Source organism: Molothrus ater, chromosome 25, assembly GCF_012460135.2.
Source record: "Molothrus ater isolate BHLD 08-10-18 breed brown headed cowbird chromosome 25, BPBGC_Mater_1.1, whole genome shotgun sequence".
Taxonomy (NCBI): domain Eukaryota; kingdom Metazoa; phylum Chordata; class Aves; order Passeriformes; family Icteridae; genus Molothrus; species Molothrus ater.
Genome location: NC_050502.2, coordinates 5,379,301 through 5,402,347, shown reverse-complemented (window position 1 = coordinate 5,402,347; position 23,047 = coordinate 5,379,301). Strand labels below are relative to the sequence as shown.

The 23,047-nt window shown below is 51.6% G+C and overlaps 1 protein-coding gene across 8 annotated transcripts in view; it reads right to left on the bottom strand.

The window, feature by feature from the left end:
• The window catches only part of ANKS1A (ankyrin repeat and sterile alpha motif domain containing 1A), a 73,913-nt gene extending 50,866 nt beyond the window's left edge, over positions 1-23,047 (bottom strand). For 4 of the 8 annotated variants that reach the window (XM_036398187.1, XM_036398188.1, XM_036398189.1 and 1 more), the window contains exons 1-5: positions 22,848-23,047; positions 7,069-7,149; positions 6,212-6,368; positions 4,352-4,414; positions 115-411 (exon numbers count right to left, since the gene is read on the bottom strand). In XM_036398187.1, coding sequence (XP_036254080.1) covers positions 115-411; positions 4,352-4,414; positions 6,212-6,368; positions 7,069-7,149; positions 22,848-23,047 — 798 coding nt within the window. Of the gene's footprint in view, positions 1-114; positions 6,369-7,068; positions 7,150-22,847 lie in introns of those variants that run through there. The other 4 variants (XM_036398190.1, XM_036398195.2, XM_036398192.2 and 1 more) reach the window with 4 other exon arrangements.

Genomic DNA, 23,047 nt, shown 5'->3' with positions numbered 1-23,047 from the left:
ATTCTTTTAGTATAGTTTTAATATAATATATATCATAAAATAATAAACATGGAGTCAACATCCTCGTCTCTTCCCTCATCCTGAGGCCCCTGTGAACACCCCCACACCAGATACCTGGTAGTTGCTGTCCATGCCAGCATCCAGGAGCACGTGCACCACTGCCTTGTGCCCGTTCCTGGCTGCCAGGTGCAGTGGAGTGTGTTTCTTGGTGTTGCAGCTCAGCAGGTTGGGGTGGGCGTTCAGGAGCATCTTGACCACTTCCAGCCTCCCGTAGAGCGCGGCCAGGTCCAGGGGGGTCTCGAATTTGTTGTTGCGCATGGTGGGGTCGGTGAGCTCCTCCAGCAGCACCTTCACCACCTCGGTGTGGCCGTGCTGGGCCGCGCAGTGCAGCGCCGTCTCGTTGTCGTTGTTCTGCAGGGCACAAGCGGCAGCACGTCAGGGCCGGGGCAGCGCCTTGCTCCAACGTTTAAATCCAAAAATGAGACAAAAAAAAAATAAAAAAAAGCAGTGGGGAAGCAGAGAGCCCAGTCTGAACCAGCCTGAGCTTTGTTTCACCATCTCCCTGGGTGTTTAGTGTCCCCTGACAAGCTCATTGCCACAGCCTCAGGGATGTCCAGAACAACGCACTTCAGCTGTGGGAAAGAGGGACTAGAGATGGCCCAGCCTGCTTTCCAAGCACCAGGGGCAGAATCCTAAAGTTTAAGGGATGTTCAGCTGTATCCAGGTTCCCATTAATGCTGCTGGCACCTGGGAAAGGCAGTCTGGTGTCTTGGCAGCATCCCACACTTCAGGGTGCCACAAAAATAAAAGGCAGGCAACCTGTTGTTGAATTCTACTATTTGCTGGAGCTTCATTATCATCATAATTTTAGATTTAAACTTCAATTGTTTCAAATCCTACTTATCCTGGTTATAACAGTCATTCCACCTCTGCAATTCTGGCTGTTTAGAGACAGGGTGCACCCAGCCCCATGCAGTTTGTGAACCAGAGAACTGTGCAATTCCACCACTGCAGGAACAAGCCAGGGCTCAGGTCAGCTGAGGGAAGCAATGTCTCAGTGACAAGGGAGCACCCCCAGCTGGAAGCCAGACCCAAACCAAAGCATGCAGCAGCAGCCAGGCCAAGAACCAGCAATGCAAAGCCCAAAAATGAGCAGTCCAACACCCCACATGGGTAGGTGCAAAATAGGAACATGCCCAGATCTAACAGAGACGTTTTTCAAATTAAGTTCCTCTCAAGTTTCTGTGTGCCATCCACAAAGGGATTCTGGTTTAAGCACTTTAAAAACAACTATCTGACAATATAACCCTCAAAAAATTTTAATACAAACAGTTATAGACTTCAGCTGAAAGAATCGTGGTTGAGTTTGTCATTTACCAACATTTCCAATAAAATAAACAGAATGTTCTTGTCCTGCTGGAGGCAGCAGCACCACTGCAGAAGGGAATTTGATCCCTGCCTGCTGTGAGAGCACACACATGCCTCGGGACACTGCTCAGTATTTTGCACCATGTCACAAACTCGTGGGGCTGCACGAGCACTCGGATCCTGCTGAGGTGTTCAGTCACCCTCAGGAGTCCTGTCCATCCCCCAGGTGTTTGTGTCTGGCTTTTGCATCGCTTCTCAGCCACAGGCAAAGCAGGAAAGGGAGCAGGAGCTGGGAGAGGCTCTGGCAGCTGCAGCTTGCAGGGCAGTGAAGGGAAGGAGCAGAATCAGGCACGTGCAGGGGGAGGGGGCACACGGGGCAAAGCATCACTGCCAGCACAGAAGGTCCAAGTCAAACAGGCTCCATCCTGGGGGGAGGCACAGACACGTGGACAGAGGGTACTGCAGGATACAGAAATCTGCACAAAAAATATACAAAGGGAGTGAGAGGGGACAGAGTAGGGAACATCAGAGCTCGCACCTGCCGGTCAGCTCACACTGCTGCTCTCGGGCATTTACAGGGTTGGCAAATCCCATTATCCCCCTTTGATGGGGTGGGAGTGCAGGGATCAGGGAGCCCACGACAGCTGGGCCAGGCTCTCAGCCTGCCCTGTGGCATGAGGGATCCTCTCTGCCAGGCTTTATGGAAAGACTGGATCAGCCCAGCCCCTCTGAGCAGTGGGTCCCTGCCCCAGAGCTGTGGGGGCACACGCTGCTCGTGCCAGCCCTGGCTGCTGGGCATTTCCCTGGCCAGGACTGCCCCCCTCTCCTTTCTCCCTAGCACAGGGTACATATGCCTCAGGGGAATTTGAAGCATGCAGCAGTTCCAAGCATCTGCCTGAGGGCTTAGAAATGGGAACACAACATCGTTTAAAAACATAATTGTTGGAGACTTCCCTCATCTTCCCTGCAATTCCGTCCAATTTTCCCTAAGCAGATTGGGGCTCCAGTGCTCGAGGCAAAATCCCCAGACCTTCCTCCTGCAGCAGAGATCACTAGGCAATAAACTCCCTTGAATCATCACAGCAAGTCTCTCCCAATTCCAGACTGTGCAGTGGAAACTCCCACTATTGCCTGAGTCTTTATTGCCTCCATTTTGGGAGAGTTTTAAGCAGCCAAAAATACTCCAGTTCTTCCAGGCAAGGGAGTTTGCTCCCTTCCTGCATCACCTCTCCAGGCACAAACCAGAGCAGCGAGCAGGAGTGGTCAGACCTACAGATGTATCAGAGATGGAAAAGGAAAATTCCATTCCAGCTGCCAGAAGGCACATGGCTTCAAATTTCAGAACTACTTAGAAAAATAAAGCACTCAGGAGGGCCGAGGGGCTGCATTCCTGCAGGAATCCTTGCATCCCCCAGCTCTCAGCTGGAAGAGAGGAGCTGTGAGCACAAACAGGACACGAGCAGGGATGGCTCTACTTTCTTATGGGCTCCAGCACAGGTTGCAAGCCCTGCTGATGTGATAGCACTCACCACACACAGCCCTGCTGCTCCTCATCCTGTGCTCAGGTGGAGAATCCACAGCCCCTTCGAGTGCTGTGTCTGTTCTGCACCCCCTGCTCCCAACACACAGCTCTGACTGGGCACAGGGAGACCTGGTTTGAATAAGGGAAAGTTCTCTGACCTGCAAAGATCTGAAGGGTTGAATAAACTGCCAGTACTGAATATTCCCTCTTTACATTCCTTCTTCATTCAACATCCCAACACTGGAGTGTCTAAGATTTCACTTGGTTATTGACAATGTTTTAGGAAGCTCCTTTCAGGCAAGTGAACTGCTCAACTATGATGTTTCCACAGAATACATAAAGGGATAAAATTCCTATCTGGATTTTTGCAAAAATCCCCAATTTGGATGAGCTTTACAAGAACACTTTGTGCTCAGAGAGTGGGCACCAGTGACCCTGAAACAGGGCTCTGAAAACCACACCTAACTCCCAGCAAGCACAGGAGCTCTGGCTGTGTGTTCCTAAGGTCCTGCAGACCAAGGAGAGGGAGACTCTGACAGACAGAAATCTGCCATGGATGGCTGGATCCAAAATAACTGGCTGGAAGCAGCTGTGGCATGGTGGCTCATGGCAGAGGTGTCTCAGGACAGAGCAACAGATTGTTTGCCACCCCTGGCTTGTAGCTTCACTAGAAATAAAACTGGAAAATGATGTCTGAGAAACCACCACCAGGAATTTGATCTTCAACATCCCAATATTGGATAGGAAGCTTCTTCAACACCTCAGGCTCTGCATAAGCTGATGTTGTGTCTTTTGTAGCTCAAAATAACTGAAAAGAAGAGAGGAGCAAAACAGGCCAGAAAACAGGAACAGGAGACCAGGGCTGAAGGGTCAAACGACACCACAGACTGAACATCAAAAGAGAGACTGATGTAATAAGCAGGACATGGAGGACTTGGGAAGGGAGGCAGGAACATCACTGCCCTCCCTTCTCCCCACCACCACCACAGGGATTAACTGTCCATTCAAACAACACACAGAGCATTATGCATTTGGTAGGAGAAAAGGCATCAAAATTCACTCCAAACAGCCCACAGAGAAAATGCAACCATGGTTAAGCAGGGGGAAAAAAATTCCTTCTCTTTGCATTTATCAGCAACACCAGCACATGAAACAAAACCTAGAACATTAAATTGAGGTAACATTACCTTTGGGAAGTCATCCAGCCCAATCAAGCAAACTGACCATCACTGCGAGTCCTACAAGGCTAAGCAAGGAAGGAGCCCCCAGGAAAGTAAGGAAAAGCTTTCCTTTAATTATGTTTCTATGACTGCTTTGAAGAGAGAAACCCACAGTAAATCAATGGTCCCATTTTCCTTTTCCCCAAGCAGCTGCAAAGTGAACAGGTATTATTGCACCTGGAAGCACGCGAGTGCAGCCTGGAGTGATGATGCAGTGAAATGCTGACAGCAAAGTACACACCTTGGCATTGATATATGGGTCAAAGGGGCCGTACTTTTTGAGTTCTTTGATCTCAAGAGCATTCTACAAAAAGGAAGAGGAAAAAGAAAAAAAAATGTGATAATGAAATGGGTGAGATACAGCAACAAAGCAATGGGTGACTCCAAGGGGTGGAATGGCAGGACACAGCATCTTGTTCCAGTCAGAGCCATGGCCAGCAGAAGCCATTCCAGCTGGGATTGTTGTAACCTGGACCAGGCTCCAAGCACAGGCTCCTCAGCTGACTTCTCTCATTTAACAGGGTTCCTACTAAACAGACATTAATGAAACATTACCTGCAAGGATCATACTAAGCTCTGGATTTTTGCAAAGATCACCCCTCTAGCTGCCCTACTCAGAGCAGAACATTTACACTATGGGCTCTCACTCAGTTCTTGTCAGATTGATTGTAAGGGTTACCTGCACTCAAGCCCATGTAATCAGACTGAGTGCCTGCAGCTGTGCCTGGAGACATGATTAAACACAGCCCCAAACTGCAGAACTGTCACCAGAGACATCAGAACACGCATTCCTCGTTATTCCTGCTCAGTGCAGGAATGATAGAGAGCTGCACTACAACCAGATTTTTCATTCCATGATGTTTTAGCAGCAGTTATCCCTGGGGCAGCCTGGTGCATCGATTTCCCATCCTGGGAAACTCCAGTGTGGCACTTGGGTCCCCAAAAGGAGGACTGGGACTCCTAAACCTGCCTCTGAAAGGAGTTTGCTCCCCAGCTTCTGAAAAACTACCATGGAGCAAATCAGCAGAAGGGACTCCACAGCTGCTCACCCTGACTGTGAGCTGAACTCAGGCCGGGGTGTCTGACCCACCTGGGAATTACCTCTGGAATCAATGTCCAGGTTTAGCCTGCTGGCACCAAGGCAGGCACACCTATTTTGATTTACTCCTTTCCTCCTGAAAGAACACCTGAGTGGTTTAGGAGCTGATTCCCAGGGTCAGCAGATGTGCCTTAGGGACAGGACAATCACAACCCACTGCAGCTTTAGCCACTGGTCTGGGCCTGTCACTCTGTGCTAGGGAGGGGCAGCTCAGTGTCAGCACTCAGCTGGCTCGTTCATGAAACCAGTTCCTGTAAACAAAACTCTGCAACAACAGGAATATTTGGGCCTTCCAGCAGTGGCATTTCAGAAGTTCCCTGGGATTTAAGATACCTCTGATGTCCATGGGCAGTTCCACAGGAGCCAGCCCTCTGCAGTGGACACAGCTGCCTCGTACCCCTCACTCCCTCTGCACCCCAGGCCAAAACTGTCAGCTTGACAAAAGGAACAAATCCAAGAGGCTTTTTTTTCTTGCCTGATTGCAAAAATAATTCTTTAATATTAAGCTAGGGATTTATCTGGGGGCAAGTAGTGTTAAAATTATCTTAGAACTTACAAATTAGTGAACTGGAGCAAGTGCCAGAGACAAGCCAGGAAAGCAGCTAAGAGAGCACGGCCAAAGAGACTGAACAAAGCTGCTTGGATTAGTTCCCAAAGGAGGGAGCCAATGGATCCTCTGCAGAACTAGAAACCTGCTCAGCTATCCAGCAGCTGAAAGGAAAACTGTGGGTTAGTTTTAGAAGCCCAGAAGCAGGAGATCACTTCCTAAGTGTTGAGCAGTTCTCACAATTATGTGTCTGTCTATGAAACTTAAATACTTTTTCATCCTACCACTAACTCAGAACTGAATGTATTGCTTTAGGCAGTGCCCCTCTTATCCCACCAGCAAGTAGGACCTTACAACCATTGCTACTGGTTTGGGAAAGGTCAGGAGTCAGCTTCAGGATCTCTCTCCATGCCAGGGAAGTGATTCAATGATACATTAGAGAAAATCAGGCAGACCTGCTCATTCACTTTGGTGTGCGAAGGGCCCTGGTGGATGAGGAGCTTCACAATGTCAGCATCTCCCTTCCAGGCTGCCAGGTGCAGGGGGTAACAGCCCTTACAATCTGCCACGTTGGTGAGAGCATCGTTCCTCAGCAGAACCTCCACAACATCTCTGCAAGAGACAGGAGCTTCAGTGAGACATTCAGTCCTTGTTTCACAGCCCCCCTTCTGCAGCAAGGACTGAACAAGAAGTTAATCTGAACAGGAGTGCTTCAGAGAGCCTCTTGAAATGTGATTTTTAAGTGTTCCTATTAAATGCTGCCAAAGGAAATGAAAAAAGGGAAATAAATAATGCTGAGATGAGCTCAGGGAGGATCCACATTAACTCCACACGAGTGGAGCTGAACAAGGGCTGAAGTCAGCCACAAGCCTCTGCTGCACAGTGCACTGCACCAGCACAACGAGGGTGAACAGAGATTTTAACTCTATTTGATTTCTCAATATCTCAGGCAGCAATGAGAAACACGAGATCTACCACACTAAAATTACCTAAAAATGTGATACGCACACGAGGCAACTGTAAAGTGGTGCAGGCCCAGACCACCCTGGACACCAGGAAGACTGCAGGGACTGTCACCAGGGGAGCTCCTTTCACACCGTGTTACAGCTCATCCAAATTGCTTAGACATAAAAGGGGTGGAAAACCGCAGGGTTTGGAGATGTAACATCAGCCAGCAGTCGAAGCACTGACATTCTCCACTTCCCCTGAAGATGGAGTAGTGCTGCACCAGTGCCTCAGCTGGTGAATGAACCACACAAGGGAAGCACAAAGCATCCACCCCCTGTGACCCCAGGCTTGGGACAGGACTCACTTGTGGCCGTTCAGGGCAGCGTGGTGCAGCGGGGTGTACCCAGTGCTGTCAACACAGTTCACGTTTGGCCCCCTCCAGATGCTGCAAGATAAAAAACAGGGAACACTTAGGCAAACACCAAACAGGGGCAGGGCAAGGGCAGGGCTGGCACAGCTCTCACACCAAGGTGGGTGACAGCTGTGATCAGGGGCAGCACACAGAGCAGAGGGGTCAGCACATGGAATCACTGCTGTGCTTCACCTCAGTCCTGCTCTCCAATCAGAGCTCCACTGCTCACATCCTTCAGCCATGCACAGCCTTGCCAAAAAGCATCTTCAGAGTGTGGCTATTAGACTGAACCACAAGAGACAGCAAACCATCGACCCACTGCTAATTCACACCCCACAGAAGAATTCTGGTGGCTCTGGGAAATTGTCCTTTTCCACAGCAAGAAGGACAATTTCCCAGAGTGGGTGGGTGTAAGTCAAAGACTGTGGGATGCAGAGTCTGCTCTTGGTCACCATTGTGATTCCACAGTGACTTCTCACTGTCCCAAAATCACTTCCATCTGTCAGCTGTTGGCAGTCTGCACCAAAGAGTAGGTGGTCTCTTCTGAGAGCATTAACTTCCCTCCCCTGCTCAAAAGTCAAGTAGCACAGATTGAAGTATTAACCCTGGCAAGGATTACTCCTCCCCAGCCCCTGCAGGGTGTCCTGTTCACATCAGCACAGAATGGCACAAGTAAGAGGCCAGTGCTGCTCCTGAGCTTGCTGTGGAAGGAGTCTGGTGACTGCTGTCCCTCACCAGGGCCACCACCCTCTCCCAGAAACGGGCATGAAACTCAAACCAGTACACTCTTATCAGCAAACTGGAACTGCTCAGCTCTCCATCATCTGTGTGTGCTGGCCTGTTTTACACACCATCCTTTTAGGAATTAGGGGCTTATTACAAGCCCTGAAAATCCCACTTATGCTAACATGGTGCATTTTCCTGCTTTGTTTTCTTTGGGGGTAAAACCTCACAGCACCCTCTGATCCCCAGCTGAAATGGTTTAAAGTCAGCCAGCTGTGGCTCTGTTTGAAGCTGGCCTTCTCTGAGGAATCCATTTCCTCCCCAGTATGAAATCACAACGGTTCCCATGGCCCAGAGGCTTTCTAAAACAGCAGCCATCACTGGGGGGCTGCTAGCCAGGAGCACCTCGGTGCCACCCAGCAGGAAAGGCACCAAACCAAGGGGAATCTCCTGCACACTGAGTGAACTCCATCAGGGAAGGAAGCAGCAGGCTCACTCTGGAGCATGTTTCAGTGGGAAATGGAAAGTCTGTCCCTGTCCCTTCCAAGTGACTCCTGATCTGCAGAGCATTATAAAAGGCTTTGCAGTCTAGAGAGGAACCCGAGCTCTGCTAGAGGAGAGGCAGCTAAGGGGAAACTTTATCCAAGAGGACAGGCAAGTGAGCCACAAAATCCAATTTGCAAAGGATGAGAGGCTTATCCTGAGGCATCCTGCATGCCACACACCATCCTGTGCTCCAGGAGGATACACACATGCAGATCTATACACACGTGCAGGGCACCTCCAGCACTAACAACGCTGTTCACAGGATGATGGCTTAAACCACATGCAGAAGGGCAGTGAGACACCAAAAACCCCCACTCAGGGTGTGTGGGAGTGCCCTGCCCCACCCAGCCTGCAGTCCTGGAGCATGAAGGGACCGAGCAGCACTCAGCTCTGGTTTGTTCCTGGCAGTGGGCTCCTGCAGTGTGGTTGCCCAAATAATTTATTGCTGGATTTAACATGGCAATTAATGGTTGGAACTAGTGCCAGAAAGCCTTGTGTGCAGTCTAGAGCAGTTCTAACACTGCACCTGTGCTGCCTTTGCTTGGGCTGGAACCTGGGCAGTGCCAGCGTCCCGTGGTTTTACACATTAAACCGAGCTGTGCTTGGAAGCTGAGCTCAAAGTGCTTGAGGGTGAACACATGAAAAACCAGCAGCAATTAACACAAATGTTTCTTTCAGCTGAAGTTATGAAATGAGGAAAACCAGGGTCAGTGGTGCAGTGGGCAGGGCTGGGGACCAGAGCCTGGGGCATCTGTCCCCATTGGAGCGTGGTGTCCCCATGATAAAACATTTCCTTAGAAATCTCCAGGTCAATGCTTCACAGTAAAATGCAAGTTTGTTTAAGGAGCTCAGAGGGGGAGAAAAGCTGGAGCCCAGGAGGGAGCTGGCCCAGCAGTGAGCGCTGGGTGCTGCAGAAACCAACTGCCAGGATCTAAAGATATTTAAAAAAAACATCTGCTGTGTCCTCTCCTCCCCTTTGCCTTTTTATTCCTGCAAATAAAGAAAGCCTTTATCAAAGAAAGGTCAAATCACCCATAAGATCAGACTGGAAGGATCCAAAAGGAGAACTATTTATATTTAAATGTGGGGACTGCAGCAAAGTACATCACTCCCTTCCATCCTCTTCCTCTTCAGCTCTGCCAGAAAGGCCATACAGTTCTCCTGAGGTATGGAAAGAGGGTGCTGATAAAGCAGAACACAAAGCCCAGAACTCTCTGTGCCTTTGGGCTGTCTCTGATTTCTAAACAGAAGCCCCAATTGCAGCACAGGCAGGAAAATGCTGTAAATACAGGTCCCCAGTAAAAGTCTGGAGCCAATTTGACCACTGCTGCTTTTTAACTGCTTTTCTCCCTCAATTGCCCCAAAACCCCTTCACATCAAAGAGGGGGGGTTACTTTTACCCTGTGGTCTCTGTTCTCAAAGCATTACCCAGGTCTCACCTGCCCCTTGCTGCACCAGGGCAGCATCTGAAGATGTTCCTGATGACATCTGCTTAAGACAACTAAGACTGAACATTGAGGACATCAGGAAAGGTCTGAAAACAGCAAAATTTGCTCCATTTAAACTATTTATTGTGCTCAGTTTTCTCTTGCTCTATGATTCAGCAAGGCCTTAAATAAAACTTCCTGCTTGTGAAAACTGCTGAATAAAGCACATGCTTTAGGTCACAGTAAAACCCCAAAGTACCTTTAAACAGGACCACATTTGTCCTCTTCCTTTTCCATTTCTTTCTTCCCAACTGCAGTAGTAACTTTTCTCCCAAAACCTCCCCAGGCAAGGAGCTAAAGCAGGGCCAAGCCTAGAGAACAACGTGTTGTTTTCAGCTCCAATGATGAACCTTTGGGGCTGGTTTCTGGTCTCACTAACATGGGTCAAGGAAGCACCAGGAGAGCTCAGAGTGCTTGTGCAGAGCAGAGCCTGTTGGACCCCCTGTATTTACACACTCAAAACCAAAAAGCAAGATGAAACATGAGCAAACTGGAGTGGCTTGGCCCAAAGGCACCAGGAAGTTTAAAGCACTGGCCCCAGATGTTTGTGTACTTCACTCAAAGCCTTGGAGACAGTGTCAGGAGGGCAGTGAGGGCTGGAGGAGGATTCCCTGGAGTCCATTGCCCAGAGGCCTCCACAGCAGGTCAGTCACATATCCCAGCCATCCCCATCCACACAAGCACTGGATTCCTGCGACCCTCCTTGGTATTTCCTGCTTACAGAGGAAACACAAACAACCCAGAGCCTTTGGGCAAGGCCTCAGGGTTTGGAAGCTGCTTATGTTTTTCTGAAGTGTGAGGAAGGCACTGCTGCAGCCACCCTGCCAGCAGGCAGGGCTTGGCATGGTGGGACTCCAACAGAGCAGGGACCCTGCTTGTTAAGCACCCCAACCACCAGATAATACAACAGCTTTTATAAACAATGGCTGATGCAAGGCTGGAGGAGATTAAAGTAATGTATTGCTGGGGTAAGGGACTCTCAGCCCACCCTGGCAGGTTTTGAGAAAGCCCAAGGAGAACAGCTGGGCAGACTCCAGCTGCTGGAGTGGCTGCAGAGGAGGCCAAACCACGAGCTTCTGCACTCTCAACTTCTTGGGCCAGATTTTAATTTGCTATAAGAAAAGTGGGTAGATTTTCCTCAAAGTCAAAGGGGCATGAGCTCAAGTACGAGGTGCCAGAATGAGGAGGGAAAAGCAGGGACCACCATAAAGACAGGACACAGAGAAGTGACCCAGCTGTCGTGGTACATCACAACAGCCAGAACGAGAGCTGCTGAGCCTGGGCTCTGTACTCAGACCCACTTCCAGCAGAGGCACTGAGCAGGGATTCCATGAAAATCTCAGGTTCAGTCCACTTTGACTGACACCCTGCAGTAGTCAGAGCCATGCCTGGCCCTCTGCAGAGCCAGAGCTCAAGCTCTCACTTCACCAGCTCATTCTGAGTGAAGCAACAGCTCTCAACAACAATTGCCAACAGCTCCAGCCTCATTGCCCAACACCTGCAGACAGTTCAGCCAGTGTAAGGTCAACAGGGTGCTGTGAGAAACCAGCATTTCCACCAGTGGAGCAACACTGTACAGCAACCAATCCTCTGATGGCCAAATGATCCCTTCTCCCTTGGAAAGGAGCAGAGCCTTTTGTTCCTCAGGTGCAGTGGGTGGCCAGGAGCAGGAAAACTGCACGGGTTTGTGAAGTGACAGCAGCCTGTGAAGGATCAGTTCAGGAACTGAGAGGCAACAGGTGAGCTCATCTGCTTCCCTCAGAACCTGCCTACCACCTCCCACTCCTCATTTCCAGGGGAGGCTGGTTCTGGTCAGCACAGACCCATGGCAACCACACATTTAACTCCTGGGCTTGCAGCTCACACTAGAAAGGAACCAGACAGGGTTCATCACTAATAGAAATGTGTCCATCCAAGCTAAAACCCCCCATTAGGAAGAGGTGAGTTCATGCCTTATGGATGGCTCCTGGCAGTGAAAATGCATTTATTTAAACTTAATGCATGGTGGGGGGTGGCAGTGGGGACAGAAAGGCTGGGTCAGGCGTGGAGCTACATCAGAGAATCCCTCTGAGCAGGGGCAAATAAAGAGCTGCAGGACAGGAAAAATATAGGTCTGGCTTGAGTGCATATGCTGGCTCTTTATTCTTAAAAGCATTGCAGGCACTGTGCAACCCACTGCCATTAAGGAGCATTGATGACAGGCCACAGAGCAGGAGCAGCCCCACAACACAGGCTCCAACACTGGCTCTGACCTCAGGGCCAGGGCCAAGCAAGCTTGGCTGGGAGAAGTGCAAAAAGGATCAGCCACTGAGTCAGAAAAAACCAGGCAGGGTCTTTGGGAGGGGTCTTTGGGGTCTGATGTGTGCGGCAGCAGGAGCATCCCCCTGTCCACACCCTGGCTAAAGGCAACATGATGGCAGGGGAAGAGCAGGGAAAATGGGAAGGCAACCACCCAGCATGGAGATGGGAGGGTTTGACACGGAGTCTGGTTCATTCAAAGCAGGAAAGTGACCCCTAAAAGAAGACAGAGATTTGACAGCACTTGCCAAATGCTGACAAACCTCTCACTGATTCTGTGCCCCGTTCTCTTCTTTTGTGTCTGACTAGATGAGGTCAAAACATTCCTGCAGAAATTCACTGAACTGAGCAGCATTATCAAAGTCATAAACCAATATCCCGGAACTGCAATCAGGAACCAGAGCACTGCTCAGGTAAACATTCCTCACTTTCCATTTGCAGCTCAGCTCTGCTCCCACAGCTCTGGAGAAAATGCAAAACAAAATGAGAAACGTGAAAGTAAATACAATATTAAAAAATAAATAAGATGCAGGGAAAATTAGCAAGTCACAGGTAGATAGTGCAGGCTGCCGGGTTCCACTGAAGCACAATTCCTTAGAAAGGTGCCAGACTTTCCCTTGGCCTTCCCTTCATTGAGCACTTCCAGAGAAATAGAAGGAAACCCTGGGCAGCCACAAATTCCTGATCAAAACCACCAAGCAGCTGATGCTGCAGCACTGAGCTGGCTGCAGCTGGCAACCTTGCACTGGGCCTTCCCTCCCCCTTCTCCTTTGTGAGATGATTTAACAAGCTGCAGAATCCCATGGGACATGTCAGCCAGCCAACAGCAATGGAGCATCGTGTCTGGAGCCCAACATGTCCATCTGTGCTGCTCCCTTCTGACAGGCACAAAGCTCTGAGCTTGGAGTAAAAATGTCATCAAAAGGAACTTGTGCAGAAAGAATTGTGGTAGAGCACATGCCCTCCCCCACCTGCCAGGGCCCTTGCAGGGGATGGATGTGTCAATTAAGGGTTTTGGGATGGCAGAAAATGCGTCACCCTCAGCTCACTGTCAGACGACATCAACACACCTCGAAGTAAATGTTTGTTCCCAGCACCCACAGAGATCTGATCCAATACACATCTTAGTGGAAATGTGGGATTTCTAGCACCTTGCACTTACAAGGGTATGGGGATGGTGATACTTTATTTAAACATGGACACCATCCTCCTGGTGCAGCCTCAGAGCCCTCTATAGAGACAATAACCACACCATGTTCTCCTCATCTCAGCACTAAAAACTTCTCAAGGTCTGTGTGTTCTGCCCAGCCAGCCATGCTCCAATGCTCCTCTGGGCCACCATGGCTTCTTCTGGCCACTGGCCCTTCCCTTCGTGCCATGTCACCCACACTCACATCCCCCTCAGCCTGGCTGCTGCCCACCCTTCCCAAATCCTGCCCACCCTTCCCAAATCCTGCCCACCCTTCCCAAATCCTGCTCACACCCCCAAACCCTGCCCACCCCTCCCCAAATCCTGCTCACACCCCTGGCTGCTGCCCAGCCCTGCTGCCTGAACACTGAACCATGACGTGTCTGACCTGGGGCAGATGATGAAAAGCAGGTAAATAGGCCAAGTCAAGCAGAGACAGAGATTCAGGGACCGAATTACCCCTTCCCTACAGCAATTAAAAAAGCAAATGCAATTATTTTGTACCAACAACTGCACACAGAGTGCACTTTTGCCTTAGGGAGACTGAAAGCAGCGAGACAGAGACTGGCACGACATCCCCCTTCCCCTGTGACATTGCCCAGATCAGTGACAGCACTCTGAATCGGTGCTGGCCCTGCAGTGCTCAATTCTGGGAGCATGGGAAGACCCCAGGATGCTGGGAGGGATCCCTGGGCTGCAGGACACCAGGACAGGCAGGAGAAACACAGTGCTGGAGTGAAAAGGAAATGAGCTGCTCTGATACCAACCAGCAGAATGACAGGATGAGAAGCAAGGCCCTGGAGGGAGGGGGGACTGGAGGATTCAGAGCCACGACAAAGCTTCCACTGAAGCGTTTGGAGCACACTTTACCCTTGAACAGCCCACACCAGCAGCCCAGCCACTCACCCACATGGCTCCATTTAAGCCTGTACCAATCCCAGCTCCAGCTTAACCAGGAGTCCCTGAGGGCTAAAGAAAGACACAGCAAGGAGAGATTAACTGGCAACAGTTCTGGACACAAACAAGGCACCACACAGCACTGACTCCAGAGACATTCCTCCTTGATGAGCTTTTTAATTGGGTGCCCAAAGAGCAAGTGAGAGGGGAAGGAGAGAGCAAAGACAGCGAGAGCAGGAGGGCAAACAGAAGTGACCCCATGGTGGCTCAGATGGGAACATGGGGGACACACCTGAGCTCTGTGATCAGCCCTGCTCGGCGTGTCAGCGCTACACGGGCAGAGAAAGCCCTGACTTGGACAGCAGTTCCTAAGGAAAAGCTCAGGAAAAGAAGGATGGAAATCAGAAAGGACATCCTTTTACTCCAGAAACATCCCTGAAATGCAGCCTGTTAGAGAGCAGGACCAGGAGTGAATGGCCAAGGCAGGAAATGATTCCCAAAGCCCGAGATAGCTGCCAGGAGTTGTCATTACTTGTCTGTGCTATCTGTACAGAGATAAGGTTGGAGCTGACAAACACGAGTGCTGAGAGCTGAGGGCATGAGCCAGGCAGTCACACAGAGGGATGGAGCTGACAGTCCTGCCCTGCTCTGGGAGCCCTGGCAAGGGCAGGGACCCTCCCCAAGAGCTGCCAGGGGCAGCTGCACCCATCCCCAGCGCTGGAAAACTGAACCAGTAATGGAACAGGCAGCAAAGAGAGATGTTCCCACATATTTCATGGTGGATCTGCAGCTTCCAGCCCTGGTTTCACCCAAATGCCAGCTCTGACCCTGCCTACAATGACAGCCTCAAACAGCTTTTCCTCACCAGAAAAAAAACTTCGTTCTTTGGGGAACATATACAACATAAGATGTTCCAAACCTCTTGAAATATTTCTGCACACTTCTCTGCAAGAATAACAGACCCAGCTCTGAGCCTTTTCTCTGTTCAATACAGCTCTCCCAGCCAGAAGCTGCTTTCAGCAGCAGAGCCTTTCCCAGCCTGACATTTTTAATGTACAGAAGGAATGTACATATGCCAGTCAGACTCCTAAATATATGCAGGATAAAACTCTCCATGACTTCAAACAATTTCAGGGTTACTGTGACTGTCCCAGCAAATAATTATATCTCAGCTGTAACAACTCACACCCAATAACAACCAGGATCCTCAGAGCTTTTAAACCAATTCTCTTTAGTCTTTATTTCCAGTGAAAAGGAATGTCAAGGTCACATCCTGTTTCACTCCTTCTGTGAAATAATTTCTGTTGAGATTAGAGGAAATATTTCCAAAATGCCAAATCCAGCACGAATTCCACACATCCTCCAAGTTCCATTTTCAGCTGTTCTGACTCAGAGCAGATGAGCCACAGGAGCTCAGACACAGCTTCACAGCCTGCACCAGGCTGAAAGGAGCTGTGAAAGGAGCACAGGGGCAATGCAGTAACTGAAAACCATGCAAAGGTGGTTACTAACAGCACTCCAGGACAGGCACAAGTCATCCATGGGGATCACAGGATGAGCTGAGGTCAAACATCTCTTACAGGGAGTCAATCTGACAGTCCCCACTGTGCAGTGAAAAACCATGGCTAAAAAATCACTGGAAAGAAGCACCAGGAAAAAACCAACACAAGTCCACAGGACACAGTCTCCTATTTAAGCCATCTGATGGATTTCACTGTCCTTGTAACAGAACCAAGATGATGATGCAAAGCTTTGAAGTCTTCAGAGCTTAAGGCTTTATCCTAATCCTGTTCCTGATGCCTAAAAAAATTGTGCTGATTCCTGAAAGTGACAGCAGTGAGGAAGAGCCTGTGGAGCCCACCTGGGTCCCTGCATGGGGGTGCTTCAAACCTCAGCAGGCACCCAGCCTCCAGAATCACATTCTGTTCTAAAATCAGGTATTTTGTAATGCCAAACTTGGGTGGATTTCTCAGTGTCTTAATTAGGATGAGGCAAAAGTCAATTCACCTAATTTCCAACCCACTTTAATATTAGATTTGAAAGACCACCTATGACATCTTCAGCCTTGCTCGCCTCAGGAGTCTGCACAACAGCAGGCACTGGGATTAGATAAAAATCTAATGAGATAATGTATTTACATCATATTTATGGCACTCACTCTCAGACAGGGTTTTGTTCTCTTGTACTGAGGACTGTCCTCAGCACACAGCACTGCAGACACTTCCTTTGAACTGGAAAAACCTTGAGGTTTATTTTTAAATCTAATTTCCCTTTAAAAGAAACCATGTATTAAAATAACAAGGGAGGAGTGTGAATGTACCTGGGCTTACCAAACCTAAACACCAACTCCAGCTCAACTTTCCTCCAGCTGAATAACTCAGGCTCCTGCAGAGTGTCCACTGAAGCCATGCACACACACTCCTCCTGTAATTCCCTCAGCATCCTATGTCAGATGTACAATCTGATTTTCACCTGGAATCCTCAACAGCCACATGACAGCAAGCCAAGAATGTACCTAAACACAGTCCCAGCACTTTGCATCCTGCAGCCTCCCAAACATGTAAAGAGCTCACCCTCACTAACCCTGGGGAAACAGCCACCTCAACATCCTGCACGTGCCAGAGCCAGCTAAAATCCTTGACTTAGGAAAAAGGAAAAACCACACAAATCTACACACTGCTGAGACAGAAACAGTTCCAAACTAAAGCCCCTATCCAGCAGGCTGGAGGCCCAACTGGATTTTCTTCCAGGATACAAACAGCTGCAGGAATCCCTGCTGAGCATCGAGCACCACATCCACTTAAAGGGCAATTGAAAAAGTTTAACTCCACTCTGATTCATCCAAACTTCTCAAAGCTGAGTATTTCTCATTGAGTTACGGCACCAGGACAAAGTAACTTAGGATTCAGGTCTAGAAACGTGCTGTGATGTGATGGACACCCAGGTACCCTGTGGCATTAATGTGGCCTGACCCAGGGCAGGGCATTTCCCCACCCATGAGGGTGCAGGAGCACAACTTTATGGAAGCAGGACATAAAGAGCTCTGAGGCTCTGCAGGTTTTGTGTAAAGAGGGCACATTCACACACTCCAGCTCAAATTTCATTCCAAAGGCAGCTGACACCTTCCTGCCTTGTGTTTATTGGAGCCTTTGCCCCCTCCCCAGCCCCAGGCTCAGCCAGCCCAGGTGCACCCGACATTTCCAGCTCTGTTTTCCTCCCTCCTGCAGACAGCAGCTGTGTTCACTTCGCCAGTCGGTTGCTATAGAAACAAATCAATCCTCAATAGTTTTATTTTTACCAGTTTCTGTGAAATAGGATTTATCTCATTTCCATGACTAAGCTGTACTCTGGAGTGAGCTCTTTGGGACAGTGACAGTGCCAGCTCAGCAGCGGGCAGAGCTCGTGCTGCAGTGACAAGAGCAAAGAGCCATCACCCGTGTTCAGAGGCACCTTCTCATCTTGAGGCCACTTCACCTTGAAAGGATTCCACAGGCAGAGCACTGCAGCACTCCACAGCTGCATCTGAGGAGCAAACCGAGCAGGGGTGGATGGCACGGCCCGGAAAGGCAATGAGCTCACACAGAGTGGAGGTGTCAGCACATGTTCTCTGCTGAGAGCCAGCCTGGCAGGCCCTGGGCCACTGCCACAGGAGGGGCTCAGCCTCCAGGAACTGCCTGTGCTTTGTGCCAGGGCAGCTGAGAGAGGCTTTCCTTCTGGCCTGGCACGGCATGGATGCATTTCCTCCACTCTCTATTACCTGTACTGTGTCACACCTTTCACCCATGGCTTTTCTATCCTGGTTGCTGTCCTTCAGTCTCACTGAAATGATGCATTACCTCACAAAAACCCAGCTGGATGAACCCTGTGTCTTGGCTCAGCTGCTCCCAATACACCAAACACTGTTCCAACCATTCATCTCCAGAAAGTTCTGCTCCCTACCAAGGGGCCTTCCCCAGCTGGAGGGGACCTGTGGCACTGAGAGGAGCAGCTCCTCTTCCCCCACACCCACTGCTGGGGCAGAGCTGCTGCACAGGGAGCAGAAGGGAAGGGGAGACACTGCTCCTCCTGCCCTTCCCTCCTGCTGGATCCAGGGGTTTGTCAGACCTGCCAGCTCCAGTGTTTCCCCAACACACTCTGGGCAGAGCCTTCCACTTCCAATCCCCTCTCTGCCAACCAAACCCTGGAAACCTGGAGCTGCCCACAGCCCACTGGGAAGGGAGGGAGACAGGGCTCTCAAGGGGGTTCACAGGAAGGAACCCTCCCACCCACCAATTCCCATGTGCCCAAGAAAGCCCCAGTCCTGCTTTGCCCACTGGCTTGGGCGAGGGGAGCAGGGCAGGGTTAATGACCCAGCCCTGAACACAGAACTGCACAGACCACAGCAAGCAAACAAAAACTTTCCAAAACTGCATCACAAGATCACACAGAGACAAAACAGTACAGAGTCACAGCCAGTAACTGCAGCCTTTGAATTCTTAAAGAAGTACTTAGGAAACAATTCCCTGCTGAGCCCGGTGCACACCTGTGCCTGTGGCACAAGCACCTTCAGCAATCCCTGTGCTCAGGTGTGTAATTAAACAGGGATCCGTGCACGGGAGGGTGTGGAGAGGAGAAGGTTTAGAGTGGGTGAGATGATTAATCACAGCAGCAGGAGCAGGGGAAGACCCAGCATTGCCCTGTTCTGTGGGAATGCAGCAGGAGCAGCTCCCTTGTGATGAGGGAGGGAAGAGAGGGAAGCACCTCGCTGGGACAAGCCTGGGAGCTGCACCTTGGAGCTGCACCTTGGAGCCCCCCTGCTGTTGTCTCTGCAGGACTCTGTGCTGACCCACAGGACTGGGGACACATGGAGGGACAGACAGCCTGACCCTGACCTCGGACAGGGCAATCCCCCCCTTCCCTGGCAACAGCACTGTGTCCCCTCCCCAGGGAATGGCAGCAGACAGGCACGGTCTGAGCCTTCCCCAGGAGCACACGGGGCACGATCAGATCCCTGCTGTGAACCATCAGCCACACCAGAACAAATACCAAATCCCACTTTTTAAAAAAATAACTCGTTTTTCTGACTCCTAACCAGCCTTGGACTGTTGGAAGCCACCTCAAGTGCTCTGCCATCCCACCACGTCACTCTTTAAACCAACCAGACCCCTCAGCAGCAGCTGAAAACCGGCTGGAACAAGGGTTGTGGCTTCTGTGGAGCAGCACTCGACCCTTCCCACAGCAGATGTGCACCCAAACTCCTCATTCCCAGCAGAAGCATCTCCTTGATACACTCCCTGGGGACTGCATGTCCCATCTGGGGCTCAGCAGCAGCCTCAGCTTCCCCCTCTGGCAACACAGAGCCAGACTTTTCACAGCAATGGATGGAAATGAAAAGCTGCTTCTGCAGCTTTGGCTTTAACACAACCCATCCCTCATTGCTCCTGGCAAAGCCTCCTGAATGCAGCCTGATAGCTCAGCCACAGACTGCTCTGTTGTTTCCCACCTCTAACTTCACAATAAACCACTAAAAAAAAAAAAAACAACAAATCAAATTCTGCAGCTTGGATGCAGAAGTGGCTCATAACCCCAAGGAACCTCGAGGACTCACAGACCATCTCTGATTTCTGCACTTGCTGTTGCTCACAAGCCTTGAGCTGTGCATGCACAGAGTGGTTTTCTCCCTGGCTGCTCACACGGTGCTCCTGCCTGTGCCATGGCCCACGGCTGCAACTGGAGCAGCCAGGCCTGGCTGAGGGGCTGGGATCTGCCCCTCACTGCTGGGCCAGGCCCTGGCAGCTCCCAGGGGCTGTGTGGATGCCAGCAGGGAGCCCAGCCTCCCAAAGCCTGGCAGCCATCACCTCTTTGTGAGCCCACCATCTGCTCTGGCAAATCCACGCTCCCATTTCCCCCTCCTTCTTCCTCCTCATTCCCCAGGCTTGCTGTCAGCATTCCCCACTCCCATCAGCTCCCACTGGGATTTATTCTCCACCCAGTGCCCTGACTGTTACACCCTGGCACATTCACCCCTCCAGAGACTTAAATTGTCTTGGAAATTCCTCCTCCTGTGTCTTATCCCACTCCATCCCTTTCTGTTTCCTGCTCACCTGCAGCCACGGGTGGTTGGAATCTGTGCTGCCTCCACACCAGCAGGCCCTGCTCGGCATGGGAAAGAGCAGCACAGCCCAGACTGTGACAAAGTTCACATTTAACTGATAACAGACTGATGGCAGTTCAGGTTACCTGATAAAGCACCACATTCAAAGGAATTTACTGCCAGGGCCATCTTCTACCACTTCACGGAGCAGCACTTGCTGTCTTTGGAAGAGAAATGGCCCAAACCAAAGAGTGCCTGATCAGAGCAGGTGCCAGCTCAGCACACACCAGGTGTAATGTGGGAATTCCAGGGAATGCCTGGTTTGTACCCCATCCAAAACTGTATCTTTGAGACACCTGAAATGCAGAACTGACAGAAAAAGCTGCGACGGGAGAGAAGAGCTTTGGGAACAGGTTATCCAAACAGTGGGACTTAAACAGAAACTAAAACAGGGACCTGAAATTGGGTGGAGAAAAGAACAAAGGTGCTGGGCCAGCAGAGTGTTTATGATCCTGCTCTGGAAATGAGCTCTGGGGGAGGAGAGCAGCTCAGCAGTTCCCATGTCAGGAGAGATCCTTACAGACATGAGGAGCCTCAGCAGGACCAGGGATCAGGCTGAGCAGGGGAAAATACAGAGCACAGACACCTGACTGAGGGCAGGCTTCTCCCCACAGCTAAGGAGGGCAAAATCTACATCAGAAAAGCTCCCATGTTCTAGCATTGGAAAAGGTGAGGTTTTCTCCACCCTAACATTCATCTGTCTGCTCCCTGCAGCCTGCCCCAGCCTGTCTCCTGCACTCTCTGGCCTCTTCTTGCAGCTGCTTCTCATCAAAACCTCGTCACAAGCTCCTCAGAGCCAGAGCCCAACAAGTGGCCAGGAGGTGGGAAACAGCCACAAAGCTCCTAAATGGCAGCAGGTGGCACCCAGGACACGTTGCCATGCCCCACAACGTGCAGCCAGAGCAGGAATCAGAGTCACAGGCACAAATCCCAGCTGTGCAGGGAGAAACAGGCTCAGGGGCTGGGACCTGGGCAGTGTCACGAGCAGGTACAGCCAACAACCATGGCAGTGAGCACAGAATATGAGTGACAGCTGCGACAGTCACCCTCCTTCAGACATGTCTGTGCACCAAGCCCTGTTCACATGTGAGAAATAGTAACAGGGATGGCCTGGATCACCCTGGCACCACGGGACTGTCCCAGGGAAAGGCAGGGAAAAGGCCCCATCGTGCCCAGGTGCAGTCAGGCAGTGCTGGATCAGGTTCAGCTCACAGGTGCTCAACTGCACCGACCCTCTGCACTGATCTGAGCCCCCTGTGGGCACATCCATCCCACTCAAACAAGGGCTCAGACTGTTTAATGCATCAAAAGAGAAGAACAAAGCTCGACCCAAGGTAGATTTATGTTTCAGAGAGGCAAACGCGTGCCCCAGGGCAGGGCGAGCTCTCACATGCCTGCAGGCTTCTGCCACCAGCACAACCTGCAGGTATCTAACTGGGTTATGTGAAAGGAAAAACACATCAAATTCAGCCAAAAAGGGGCAAGTCACATCCCTCGGAACAGCCAGGTTGTGTAGCAACAGTGTCGCTTGGCCCTGGACACAAACCTCCTCCACACCTCCCAGTACAAACCCATTGCTCAGGGACCAGGAGCATTCCCAGCGAGGCCCAAAGCTGCAGCTCCAGCAGCGAGAGGTGATGCCAAAACACGGGGACGAGAAAAAAAACCTAACAAAGGTCCAAGAGCTTCAACCAGCAAATTCCATAGCACGGGGCTGAGGGCGAGCCGACCCCAGACCCGGCAGGGTGTCACCGCCAGCCGCGACAATGCCAGCGCAGGGCCCGGACACCCGGGAAAGCCACCCCGGAGATCCCGCACCGCCGGGATCCGGGACCACATGGAACCTGCCCCGGCCATGGAGCCCTCCGGACACCGCTCAGCCGCCAGTGCCGCCATCCGCAGCACCGGCACAGCAGCGCCCTGATGCCAGGGGGACCGGGGCAGCACCGAGCGCTGGCGCTGCCGGCTCCATACAGCCACAGAGTCACTGCCCTGTGCCCTGCCAGCCCACCGAGGGCACGCAGCCCGAGCAGCTCCGGTGGCAGCGAACACTCAGCGGTGCCCAGGTCACACCCGCTCACAGCCCGCTCGGTCCCATCCCACCGGGAGCCCCCAGCTCGGGGCACAGAGCGGGGACAGACCCCGGCCTCCCCCGCAGCGCCGCACCCCGGCACCTCTCTGTCCCGCAGCGCTGCACCTCGGAACCCCCGCACCGCCCTGTCCCGCACCCTCCCGCTGCACCCCCTTCGTCTGCCCCCAGCCCCACACCCGACCCACAGCTCCTGCGCCCCCCTGTCCCGCAGCGCTCCCGCTGCACCCGGAGCGCATCCAAACCCTTCACTGCCCCCAGCCCCACACCCAACCCACAGCTCCCGCTCCCCTCCCGGTCAGCAGCCCCCCAGCCACCTGCCGGAGCCCCCGGCTCATGCCCCATCTCTCAGCCCCGGGCCGCGCTCACCTGAGCAGGCTGGACAGCGGGTGCCCCACACCGACGCTCCCGCCGCCGCTGCCGCCGCCCGCCGCGGAGCCGCCGCCGCTGCCGCCGCCGCCACCGGAGCCGCCGAATCCGGAGCTGAGGCGCTTCCCCGAGAGCAGCTTCTCCACGGCCGGGAGGTTCCCGGTGCGAGCGGCCTCCAAGAGCTCCTGCTCCTTCCCCAT